Source organism: Cryptotermes secundus, unplaced genomic scaffold, assembly GCF_002891405.2.
Source record: "Cryptotermes secundus unplaced genomic scaffold, Csec_1.0 scaffold1139, whole genome shotgun sequence".
NCBI lineage: Eukaryota > Metazoa > Arthropoda > Insecta > Blattodea > Kalotermitidae > Cryptotermes > Cryptotermes secundus.
Genome location: NW_019743667.1, coordinates 16,616 through 30,060, shown reverse-complemented (window position 1 = coordinate 30,060; position 13,445 = coordinate 16,616). Strand labels below are relative to the sequence as shown.

The 13,445-nt window shown below is 39.9% G+C and overlaps 1 protein-coding gene across 2 annotated transcripts in view; it reads left to right on the top strand.

Annotated features, from left to right (window-relative positions):
• Nucleotides 1-13,445, top strand: part of LOC111874236 (fatty acid synthase) — a 62,254-nt gene that overhangs the window by 41,731 nt on the left and 7,078 nt on the right. For both annotated transcript variants that reach the window (XM_023869554.2, XM_023869553.2), the window contains 7 exons: nt 367-512; nt 1,092-1,339; nt 2,203-2,527; nt 5,900-6,055; nt 6,972-7,187; nt 7,542-7,840; nt 9,910-10,176. In XM_023869554.2, the coding sequence (XP_023725322.1) occupies nt 367-512; nt 1,092-1,339; nt 2,203-2,527; nt 5,900-6,055; nt 6,972-7,187; nt 7,542-7,840; nt 9,910-10,176 (1,657 nt within the window). The remainder of the gene's footprint in view (nt 1-366; nt 513-1,091; nt 1,340-2,202; nt 2,528-5,899; nt 6,056-6,971; nt 7,188-7,541; nt 7,841-9,909; nt 10,177-13,445) is intronic.

Sequence of the window (13,445 nt, the reverse complement as noted above, 5' to 3'; positions counted from 1 at the left end):
TCAAACCAAAATCATTGTCAATATGAGCCCATATGAGAGGTAAAGCATTTTGTAATTTCATAGAGCACTTGTTAAGCATTTGTATTCACCTGATGATGACCAGAAAACATAGTCAAAACATGTTGCAATTTTAATAAAACAAATTGAATGTTATACATTCTGTGTGTTGCGTTAGACAGATCGTGGTAATTGATTAGTTTGATCACGCAACAGGATGCATTCCATAAAGGATTTTAATTCTGTGTTTATTTAACAACATTTCACCATAAACTAGTAGCTGTAATACTGTCTACGTGTTTTGAGAATACAAGAAAACATATACACTTCACAGGATAAGAAAATGAGAATTGCATAATTGTATTGCAGATACATGGCAGCAGGGAAGCATATAGGCAAGGTGTTACTGAAAATTCGACAAGAAGAGGACAAGAAGCTGGTTGTGCCTTCACCACGGTTTATTCAGGCATCCCCACAATACTACTGCAGCCCAGCATACACTTATATCATTGCTGGTAATATCTTCCATTGTTAAATAGTAAAATTATGTTCAGGATTGCAGATAATTTACAATGAATGACTTTCACTGTAATTTTTCCCATACTTTAATATCTTAGGTTAGCATCTGTCTACTAAAGCCCATCCTACATTAATATCAACTTTAGTTTCATATGGTGCACCCCCTTATTACAAGAGAGGCACATTCATATTCTTTCTTCCTTACCATATTTTTTTTTTATTTCTCTGCGAATTTACAATCTACTCACTACAGTAAGGAGCAATAAGTAAATTGGTTAAAAGTAGGAACGTGAGTAGAGAATCAACCAGCGTCGATGCTCTTAAACACAATTGATGCTAGAATTTATTGCTTAACCTAATCTTTTCGGAAGGTTGGATGGCCACTGTCTCTTCAGTATCCGTGCAACATTGGGAGGGTTTCTTATTTCTTCAATTAATCTGTTGTCATGTCCTTGTAGCCATTGTTTGTAGAGTAGAGCTAATATTCCTTAGCATATACTTTAAATTTTTTAATAGCTGGAAAAGAAGATACAATAACTTGTAATTGAAAGGGAAACATATACTGCAAATTACAGGTGGATTGGGTGGCTTTGGTTTGGAGCTGGCTGACTGGCTTGTGTTGCGAGGAGCTCGCAAACTGGTGCTGACATCTCGCTATGGTCTGAAGACTGGGTACCAAAGTTTACGTGTGAGAATATGGCGCAGCTATGGTGTGACAGTAGTTATCTCTGTGGCTGACATCACTACTAGAAATGGTGTTGTAGTTCTGCTGTCAGATGCAAACAAACTGGGTCCTGTAGATGCTATATTCAACCTGGCTGTGGTAAATATAGATCCAGAGGGATCATCACTTCTGATACTGAAGCCCACAACTGGGGACAGTTCTGAGCCAATTTAGTCTATTCTGTGTCCTCACAACCAATTTATCTCAGATCAATTATAATATTAGTCATTCCTCTCTTCCTCTGGCTTTGAAGTCATTGTTTTTAGAGAGTGTTCACCACAAAAATTCTCAATACATTTCCCTGCAGGCTGCATGTTCAGCCTATCATTGCCTTATTGATTGACTGTCATTAAAATAGTAAGTCAGCAGTATGAATCACAAAAATTTCTCAGTGTGCAATAATATTTTCTTCTCCATATTTACTTTCAGCTTACTTAGCTCCAGGTGTTTTTGATCTCAGTTGACATGATTGAAAGTAAATGCGACACAGTTCCATATTTCATGTGGCTCACAAAAGGTATCCCTGTAATAGGCCATGGAGGCCCATAGAGTTGTGAAATGTTGAGGTTCCCACATTTTCTAGACAGTCAGCTCATAGACGGCAATAAGGTTGTCAGCCTTACACACCAGCCGTCATTTACCCCCAAGAATATTCCTGGTACTCATACCTGTTAGAGGCTGAGTCAACCCCAGGGCCATATTGTGACTGGAAGGATTAGGTCAATTGAAAAAATCCGCCTCATCAGGATTCCATCCGAGTACCTTCCACCTTGTAGCATAGTGCCCCAACCAACTATGCTACCGTGTGCCCCCAAGTTCAGTAACATATTACTCACAAAGTTACTTGATAAGAACTGCATACAAAATTAAATTAATTAAGTTTAGGTTGATATAAAATAAAGCATTAAGCCATATTAGAAAACAGAGATAACATTAGACACTGATTGCTGCATCAATTCCAGGTACTACGAGACGCTCTTCTGGCAAACCAAAGTGAGGCTGATTTTGCTGCTTCTGCAGGGCCAAAGGCACATGCAACTTGGTACTTGGATGAGCTGTCTCGCCAGATGTGCCCACAGCTGCGTCACTTTGTAGTGTTCTCCAGTGTATCATGTGGGCGTGGCAATGCAGGACAAACGAACTATGGCATGAGCAATTCTATCATGGAGCGTATCTGTGAGGCCAGAGTCAGAGATGGGTTGCCAGGTCTTGCTATTCAGTGGGGAGCCGTTGGAGATGTGGGGCTCGTGGCAGATATGCAAGAGGATGACGTAGAAGTAGTGATAGGTAAGATACTTTGATCTGTGTAATGATAATGATGTTGCTGATCACGGTGTAAGTAGTTAATCCTTTCTCTCTTAATGAATAAATATACATTGGTTGGCTGTATGGTAGCTGTTATTTCTTCGGTTCCTTAATATTGGACCAAGGAGCTATGATAGCATAGTCAGTGTGGCGATGGGCTACGGACTGGAAAACCGAGGGTTCAGGGTTCAGTTCCCAGTAGGGTTGAGATTTTTCTCTTTTCCTTGTTTTCTAGACAGATTCTGGGTCTCACCAAGCCTATTGTCTAGTGGGGACAGGGCGTTATTTCTCTGGGCATAAAGCGGCCGGTGCTTGAAGCTGACCATTCACTTCTAGCTAGTGCCAATGTTAAGAATATGTCGATCTATACAGCCACTCCTCCATAGACCTTCCTGGCATAGTGCTCAATTAGTTAACCACAGAGAAAACTTTTCCTTTTTTTTTAATATCGGACATCTGTCCAATATTATCATTTCATATGTTCTGTCATATTGTTCCTTTAGAATTCAATTTGTATCTGAGATATTACTTTCTCTCTAAAATATATATAAAATAGCATTCTGTGTTCTTTTTTTCATGCAACACTTCCTACTTATGCTCATCACTGCATACAAGAACCTAATATATTATAGAGCGCGGACCTGGATAGGATACAGAGTTGAATGAGTGGAAAAAACGAATGTGATTGCGTGTGAATACAACTGTGTTCGTACACCTGAGGATGACCTCATGAGGTCGAAACATGTAGTGTGATAATAATAATAAAAACGTGTTGTGTAGACGGTAAAATTAACTCTAATATTGAAGTCACAGAAGGCCGCGCCATAGCTCAAGCGGTTAGTCGCTGGCTTCCCACCACAGCAGCCCGGGTTCTATCTCGGGTCTGGTCAAGTGGGATTTGTGGTGGACAAAGTGGCATTGGAGCAGGTTATCTCTGAGTACTTTGGTTTCCCCTGCCAATCTTCATTTCACCAATTGCTCCACAATCACCCTTACCTATCATCTGGGGCTGGTACAATAGGCCAGAAGTGACTGCAGTGCAAGGGACTTAGTCCCACCCCACTAGCAATAAAGAACTTATATCATGAAGAAAGCAGTCTTCTTGGATTTGGCACCGTGTATATGTGGTGTTAACCGACGTTTCGGAGGAACGTATCGCCTCCATCTTCAGGGTAGAAGAAAAAAAAATATATATATAAGAATCTGCAAGCAAAGAGACCATGAGAACCGGTAAAAGCAGACTGTGGAAAAATACACAGCTATGTGAGAGCAGTGAGGGAGAAGGGGGAAGGGCAAGTATACAAGTGAAAGCAGTAGTGTGGGAGGGGTTGGGGAAGGGAGCTAGGACAAGCGTGGTTTTTGTGTAGGGGAGAGAAAAGGCGAGGTTGAAGGCTGGGCACCACCCGTGAGGTGAGGGGTGGGGGTTCATGGCCTGTGTGGCCTTCTGGATCTGGCGTCATATCCCGGTGGGGGTTTTTTAAGAGAACAGATGAGAGGTTTCCAAGACTTGCTCAGACAAAACACCCCCTCTCTGTTCATATTTCCTGGATGCAGTTCAATCTCAATTGCCTCCCTAATGATGCGATCCATATAGCGGGTCTTGGTGGCGAGGATGGAGGTATTCTGAAGCTGAATGCGGTGTCCCAGATCGATGCTGTGTTCAGCTACGGCCGACTTGTCCGGTTGTTCGAGACGGATGTGCCGCTGATGCTCCTTCAACCTCATGTCCACGGAGCGGCCTGTCTGCCCAATATAGACCTTCCCGCACTCGCATGGGATACTGTATACACCCGGTGTCCTTAGGCCCAGGCTGTCTTTAACCGGCCGGAGGAAACTGGATAATTTGTATGGAGGCAGACCCACTGCTTTGATGTTGTGTTGGGACAGCACTCTGCTGATACGGTTGAATATTGTCCCGACATAGGGAAGGAAGGCGACTGAGCCCGGTTTGTGCACTGATGCACTGGTGCACCAGTTCACAATGGAAACTGAAACTGAAGGCCACCTCCCCTTCCTGGATATAGATATTTACAGGAGACCCGACGGTTCCCTGGGCCATAGAGTGTACCGCAAATCCACCCATACTAACCTGTACCTTAACGCTGCGTCCCACCACCACCCTTCCAACAAGCAAGCTGCACTTTCAACATTGGTGCACAGGGCTAGAGCACTGTGAGCTCAAGACAGCCTACATGCGGAGTTGGTGCTCCTGAAGGATGTATTCAAGAAGAACGGATACAACAACCGGCAGATCTACAGAGTTCTCAACCGTCGGCCCAACATCAGCCGGCCTGAAGACAAACCGGGCTCAGTCGCCTTCCTTCCCTATGTCGGGACCATATTCAACCGTATCAGCAGAGTGCTGTCCCGACACAACATCAAAGCAGTGGGTCTGCCTCCATACAAATTATCCAGTTTCCTCCGGCCAGTTAAAGACAGCCTGGGCCTATGGACACCGGGTGTATACAGTATCCCATGCGAGTGCGGGAAGGTCTATATTGGGCATACAGGCCGCTCCGTGGACATGAGGTTGAAGGAGCATCAGCGGCACATCCGTCTCGAACAACCGGACAAGTCGGCCATAGCTGAACACAGCATCGATCTGGGACACTGAATTCAGCTTCAGAATACCTCCATCCTCTCCACCAAGACCCGCTATATGGATCGCATTATTAGGGAGGCAATTGAGATTGAACTGCACCCAGGAAATATGAACAGAGAGGGGGTGTTTTGTCTGAGCAAGTCTTGGAAACCTCTCATCTGTTCTCTTAAAAAACCCCCACCGGGATATGACGCCAGATCCAGAAGGCCACACAGGCCATGAACCCCCACCCCTCACCTCACGGGTGGTGCCCAGCCTTCAACCTCGCCTTTTCTCTCCCCTACACAAAAACGACGCTTGTCCTAGCTCCCTTCCCCCACCCCTCCCACACTACTGCTTTCACTTGTATACTTGCCCTTCCCCCTTCTCCCTCACTGCTCTCACATAGTTGTGTATTTTTCCACAGTCTGCTTTTACTGGTTCTCACGGTCTCTTTGCTTGCAGATTCTTATATATATATTTTTTCTTCTACCCTGAAGATGGAGGCGATACGTTCCTCCGAAACGTCGGTTAACACCACATATACACGGTGCCAAATCCCAGAAGACTGCTTTCTTCATAGTCACCGCCGTGAAAGCCTCAAATCTTACAACTTATATCATAACCACATTTATTATTGCTTCTTTAACGTGGCTTTATTATGCTACTTTTCAGAAAATGGAAAGGATTTTTTATTTTACTCATAATCAAAACAAAAATCCAGGTCACTGGAACCAAGGCTTTTCATATGCACCATGCTTTCACTTTTAAAGGAGGCACACTTCAACAGAAGATATCATCTTGTCTTGAGGAGCTGAACTTTTTCATGAAGCAGCCATATCCTGTTGTGGCAAGCATGGTTGTGGCAGAGAAACACAGAGGAAGTGGTGATTCTGATAACATTGTTGACTGTGTGAGCAATATTATAGGTATGTAAGAATGTAGCAAAATATTTTCAAAGATTCCAAAATCATACAATATTTTAGGAGATTTGAGGTTATCATGACAGCAAATATTATGTCTGTAGTCTCAAAGAATATGATGCTGTGTAGTCTGGAGATGAACACTTCAGAAGAACATATTACATGTACATACTTCTTCAGGGTAATCTCAAAATGGTAGGCACTGGGTTCTCCAAAAAACACCAATAACCATCTAGAAGACTGGACAGTGTCACATCCCAAAAGACTGCAGTCACAGAATATTAGATTTAAACTGCACAGATATGGTTCATTTATAATATTCAGAACCTGATAGGAATAAGCAGCTCTTACATGGGGATTTAATTAAAGGGCACACTGTTGCCACACTCTCGATTTTTGACACAAAGCTTCCATTTTAAACTTCTTGATCATGAGGTGTGTATTGATGGGGAAAATAATACTCTTGGAGCACATCTATTCACCATGTTACAGTCCTGCAAGGGTTTGAAGTTTTCTTGGATCTCGTGTTCTGTAATATATCTGTTGAACTCTGTCCAAGATTTAGGTTTCAGTTCAATATCAGTACAATATTCACAAATTTAAAGCTAAAAACAAATCAGATGGACCTTGTTGGATGTATTGTATTAAATAAAATATCTCAACCTCAAAACCTATTTTTACAACTGTTCTACTAAAATTATAATGGACTCAAATTAAATCATTGGTCCCATTCTTAAGCAAACTGCCTTCTCTTGGAAAGGTATTTAAAATGTCAAAGGGAAATGACTACGTACTTGGAAATGTGACACAGTCTGACTCATGAGGTAGGACTGTGGCCATCAAACAGGCTTATTTGTAGTACACAAGAAGTTAATCACAATCTCCTTCAGTAAGACTGTGTAAGAGAGCTTGAACTATGCAGGTATTCGTGATCTGAAGACTGTGAGTCAGCATTCCACGTTGGCAGAACTGGGAATGGATTCCATGATGGCTGTTGAGATCAAACAGTCCCTTGAACGAGAGTTTGAGGTGTTCCTCACAGCACAGGAGATTCGCAGCCTGACATTTGCACGCCTGGAGGAACTGTCTGCTGCAAGGCAAGGGAATGAGACCACCTCAGAAGAACAGACAACAGAAGGTACTCCAATAAAGAATTGTATCTAATAACACAACAGGATGTACGAAATGAGAAATATTTCATTAATCGTTAGTAGGCATGTTTATAATTTATCTTCATGCCAAATTTTGTATTCATAACTCCAGTAATTTACCATTTTCATGAAACTTGGTCAGTTATTTGAGAAGTTGAAATTGTGGAAAACTAGAAGATCATGGTAACTTAATGAGCCTAATTTTTTTCATTAAGGAAGGAAAACAGACTTAAATTGTATTTAAAAGAGCCAGAAAATAAACCTTATTTGTATTCACAAGATATGAAGAAATGTAACAAATGAGGGACTAATAATTCATTTCTGGAATAATGTAATTGCAGCCACAGCTCGTGTTAGTGGAGTGCCACTCGAAGGACTGGAATTACTTGTCCGAGTAATAGGGGATGAGGTGACAGCAGCACAGCCCGTTCTACGCCTCCCATCAGCAACTGGGGCGGGAGAAGATGTAGAAGATACAACAAAGGCTGGACCAATACTCTTCATGATTCCTGGTGTGGAAGGCATGGGAAGCATACTGGAACCTCTTGCCAAGAACCTCAAGTACCAAGTGCTGTGCCTACAGCTGGGCTACAGCAATGTGGCAGACACTGCCCAGGACATGGCACAAGCTCTGCTCCCGGTACAACATATGCCATAGATTTATCTGTTTGACTGCATCACGAAGGCTGTTCCTTGGCCAGTTGATAGTTATGCATCCAACCAAAGAGGTTCCTGCTACTATGAATCTGAACATTTATCGCCATCAAGACAAAAGTCCATAGAGAATCCTAACCTCAGCCACTTTAGTCCAGTTCATGACTGTGTAGTATGTTTATTTGACTCCACTTAAGAATTTCCTCCTTCCTGCATCTTGGTCTCACAAGCTTCAGCTATGTATATATTTCTTGTTTCGTCCATGTGTATGACTTATCTATCTTCTCATTCTTCTTAATTGCCCAGACAGCTAAATAATACAAATTATTAATACGAAGTCCCTTAGTTTCTGAAGGATTCTGATGATGGTGTGTAACACACAGAATTACTGGGTTTTTGGACTTTTTCCATCATCCGGTATTCTACAAAATAGAAACTACAATGTTTTGGAGACTGGATCTGTTTCCACTCTCAGGTGAGAGGGGGAAGACACCTACTCAGTTAGGTCTCCTAGAAAGAGCTAATCTCAATCTAAGGGGCTCAGCTGGGTACATATCTTCTTCCCCTTCACCTGAGGATGGAAACATATTCAGTCTCCAAAATATTGTAGTTTCTATTTTCTAGACTACTGGATGATGGAAAAAGTCCAAATACCCAGTAATTCTGTATGGAGTACCTTATTTTGTAATATTCTCCATTCCCTGTTACTTAATTTGTTTTAGACCCACATATTCTCCTCAGCACTTAGACAACTGGAAATGTTTAACTGACTAAAATTTCCATGCAGATGTTATTTACTACTAACATGATTTTATAAATGTGTCCAATAAAATACAGTGATTCACCATCGTCATCTTCCTGAGAAATAGGTACAGTTAATCTGTTAAAATCTGTCTTTTTAGAGAATTTTCCAAGCATTTCCTTTATTCTCTGTATTCAGTTTAGGAACATCTTAAATAATCTGATTAACTGTCTTCCCTTCAACTAAGAGACCAACACAAGAAAAATATTTCCTGTACACTACCCTGCAGTGCCTTCAGACCCACAAAGTTTGTACTTGTATAAATGAACATTCTCTGTTTTTTACTTTTCCTGCTATGCACATGCACCTCTGTTGGTCTTTGGATGTCCATCATATGCTCCTGTATTTGCCTGTTAGTACTGTCAGTCTTGAATATATTCTTTCCAGCTTCTCATCTAGACCTCTTTAAATCCTCTTAGTCAAAATTTGTGATTTCATCATAGTTTTATAATTCCATTTATGTTCTGACAGTCCATAACCTGTTGTCTTTTCATGAAACACATTTCAGCTGATGTGAATCAACCTCATTATAGTACATTCTCTTTAAATTGATGAGGCTTGGGCAATGAAGTCACGGTATGATAACACATCAGTGCTGAAAGATATTCTGTTACTGTAAGACTATGCAGATGATCAAAGAGTAGGCATTCTATTACAAGGCTATTGACTGCTCAGACAGAACCAGCTGGTGGAACGTTTCAATTTCCAAGGTGTTATGTAAAATGAGCAGGCTGATCTAGGTAAGACATAGCACACCAAGGGTAGAAAAGTGTGCTGTAATGCAGTGTGTATATTTTTTAAACACATTCTTTGCTATTTTGTATGTGTCATTAACTAATTTCAATTCATCACAGATACCAATCTATTATTACAGTTCTAGTTATAGTGCAAATATTACACTGCACAGAATGACATTATTTTTCCTTATATTCTTGTAAATATTCACCATATTCAAAAATATAACTTAAAGCTACACACTTCAGTAGGCTCTATATTTTATGTTATGTACAACTTTCTGTATTATGAGCCATTTTTGAGAATTGATCAAGTTGAATTTGAGCTACATGTAAAATTTGGATTACCTCAGGCCAGTACAAATCAAAATTTAATTTTCTTAACATTTAATGTAGACTTCCTATACCAAATGTAATTGTGATCTATCCCACAATTTTGGGCACGAAACATGCAAACACTTCACATATCTAAAACCTCACATCATCACTTATAATGCAATTGAGGTTCTGTTCCTGCAGCACATACAGAGCAGACTAGCTCCACATGCCTCATTCAGCCTGCTGGGGTACTCATTTGGTGGCATGGTAGCAATGGAACTTGCAATGGCGCTAGAAGCAGAGGGTCGGGAAGGACACCTCTATCTAGTGGACAGCTCACCCGACTTCCTGCAGTCTGTCCAGGAGCGCTCCATCGGCAACAATGAGGATCAGTTTGAGATAAATCTCATGTGTTTAATGTTCAACCTTTTGGCACCACATGAGGCCACACCAGCTGCTGTCAGTCAGGTATCAGACACCATCAGTTATTCTTTCATACCATTACCCTCTGAAGCCCAACATAGTTTAGAGAGTCATGGTTATCTAAGCAGTAAAAATACAGAAGCAATGTAAAGGTAAAGTTGTTCCTGTGCTTAACTAATTAAGCACTACACAATGAAGGCATATAAGGGAGTCGATGTATATATCCACATTTTCTTGACCTTGGCACTAGTTGGAGGTAAGTGGTCAGCTTCACGCCCCGGCTGCTTTACCCTCGGGGAAAGAGCCCCTAGTACCCATTGAATAGGAGGGTGGACCCCAGAGCTGGTCTGGATGATGAGGAGAAGAGAAAATTGTTGACCTTACCAGGACTTGAATGCTGACCCCTTGGTCATCCATCCCATAGCTAGTCATTATACTGATTACGCTATGCCAGCAATGTATAAATGTTAATTTTTTCATTCTCTAGATTATGTTGCACTTTTGTGGAAAAAAAATTAACATTACAGCATGAGCACTAAAATGGAAACCTGCACATTTGTGCAATATGGTATTCAAACATGTGGCAGTTATGACAGTGTCATACAAATATGCATTCAGGGTCTGAAAAGATGAATAGTAACTCAAATGTAAGCTGTTTCATTCGCTTCAATCAGAATGACAGTAGTGGACAGTTATATTCCACTGAAGTATACACACTATCCAAATGCATTTTCTTTATGGTAATTATGCATATCCAACTGATTTTGATGTACACATATTCCAGATGGAAATGTACTGTGGCAAATGAAATCACATTAAATGTAGTCATAAATTATATTCCTTATTTTATATTCACAATATCATAAGAAATTTTCAAATACAAATCCTAGATCTTAATGGTATCTGTGGTTCATGTTATATACCAGTTCTCTTTATGATGTGTTTGATAAAAGTGATTAACTCAGATAAAAATTGGAAATACAAGTACATAAACGGATTGCTGGAGGTCAGACACAGTCATCTCTAGAAGCATTTCATTATAATACACTCTGCAAATGAAGCATAATAATTCTACAATTTTGAAGTAATTTACTAGACACTCAAAGCTTTGCATTACTTTTTGATGTGACTCATTGTTACAATAAAATAAGAAGTTAATTTACCCTTCTGTCTGAGCACCATGTCACAAAGTCATGTAGGCAGCATGGAGAAAAAGATACATATGTTAAGAACATAAGCAGTACATTAAAGGAGTATCAGTAGTAGGATCTGAGTTTCTCACTGCATGCTTGTGAAGAGTACTATCTTCTGTGATATAACGCCGTGTAATCCGTTAAAGTTCAACCAATGTTTCTCTGAAATGTTGGTTGACTTGCTTGTCATATTCGACCCTGAAGATAGAGGCGATATTTTCCCCCTAAACGTTGGTTAACTTTCAGCGGACTACATGGCTTTATATCCCAGGTGATAATACCCTTAGTAACGATAGGTTCATCAGCAGATTCACACTCCAGCTGCCTTTACCTCTAGGATCAAGAGCCTAGATATCCATTACATAGAAAGCCAGGGGGAACCCATAGAATTGGTTCCTGTTTAGCAAAATTACCCATTCTTTGCCTGAGATATGGTTGCCTTCCTTGTCACAATCACACTATGCAGTATCTAAAAGTATAAAGGAGGAAAAACATACAAATTCATAAATGAATTACATTTGCATAATTAAAAAGAAAGATTGGGAATGATTCTATCGTTATGTTGGCAACTCTCAAATACTGAAATATAATGTTAGAGTTGGCAACATCATTGTAAACAATTTAAGAACTAGGTTATGTCTTGTTACCTAAGTGGTGTTTACTGTTACGTGTAACTACAGTTACGTGTGTAACAACAGTATCTTTATATTGTTATGTATTACTATGGCTATAAGCCTGTATGTATATATAAGGCGTACTTCTGTATCAAATCTCAGTGTCTTAATAAAGCAGGAGTAGAGTGAACACTGATTCTCACTTATCATTCGATCCACGTGAAGTAACAAAAATAACAAAAATGTCTTTGTTATATAACCTACAGTGATGCAAATTCCTCCCACATGATTCTAGCAGCTTGTCTTGTGGCCCATCGGCGTTTTCCTCATGATCGCATGCGGACAATGCAAACATTTATCTTGCCCAGAAGATGTTTAAGGAATTCAAGCAGTAATTGCTTGTAACAAAGTGGAAGTAACAAAAGTAACAGTTTATGGACCCAGGATCGTATCATTGATAAGTGTAAAAAGTATAGAAGTGAAAAGTGTTATTTAAAAGTGATCCTTTGGACTGACGCCGCTATCAAGACAAAGAAACAAGTTTCATCATGGCCACTTTGAAGCCCTTCGCGAATATTGATAGGCCCAAAGGACTCGAAAATTATAGAGAATGGTGCTTCAATATTCAAAATATTGCAGAAGACACAACACCTATATCCATCAAGAAACAAAAGGACGAGAAAGCAAGAGCCATCATTTNCTGAATTTGGTAAAAATGCAAATTCAGATTCAGCCTTTCTGTCCACAGGTAAGATTAAACATAAACCAGCAAAATGTCAAATTTGTGGTAAGCTAGGCCATATAAATAAAAACTGTTGGTTCAAAGATAAGGATAAGGCAAACAATAATAATCATTACAATCAGTATAAGCAAAAATTTAAGAGCAATCAGTCTTCTAAATCAGTTAATAGTACTGATGAAAATAAAGGATCCGATCATAGATGTAATGAAAATAAATGGAAAAATAAGACCAGCAAAAATCCATGTATATGGTGTCTGCCCATCATGTTAAAGTTAAAGAGAACACATGGGTAATAGACTCTGGTGCTTCACACCATATGACCGGAAATAAGACTATTTTGCAAAATTATAAAACACATGATTCTAAGGAACATGAAATAACCCTTGCTGATGATAACATGTTAACCAGTGCAGGTTTTGGTGATGTAAAACTTATGAATGACAATTATAGCCATATCTCAGATGTATTGCATGTACCGGGATTGTCTACAAATTTGTTGTCTGTAAACTCAATTGTAAATAAGGGTACAATTGTGTTATTTACCAAAGACTGTTGCAAGTTATATGATTCTGATGATTTTCAGATAAGAGGCAAAGTTCTTGCCAAAGCATATCCCGAAAATGGGATTTATTGTTTAAATACCAAAGTTAACATGACCCAATCTGCAAATACAGCAACTAAAGATAAGATTAATACTAAAAAGAAAAATCACAAATGTGAAAAATCTTGTATTAATACTGTAAAGAATGAACAAGAGTACCCAGC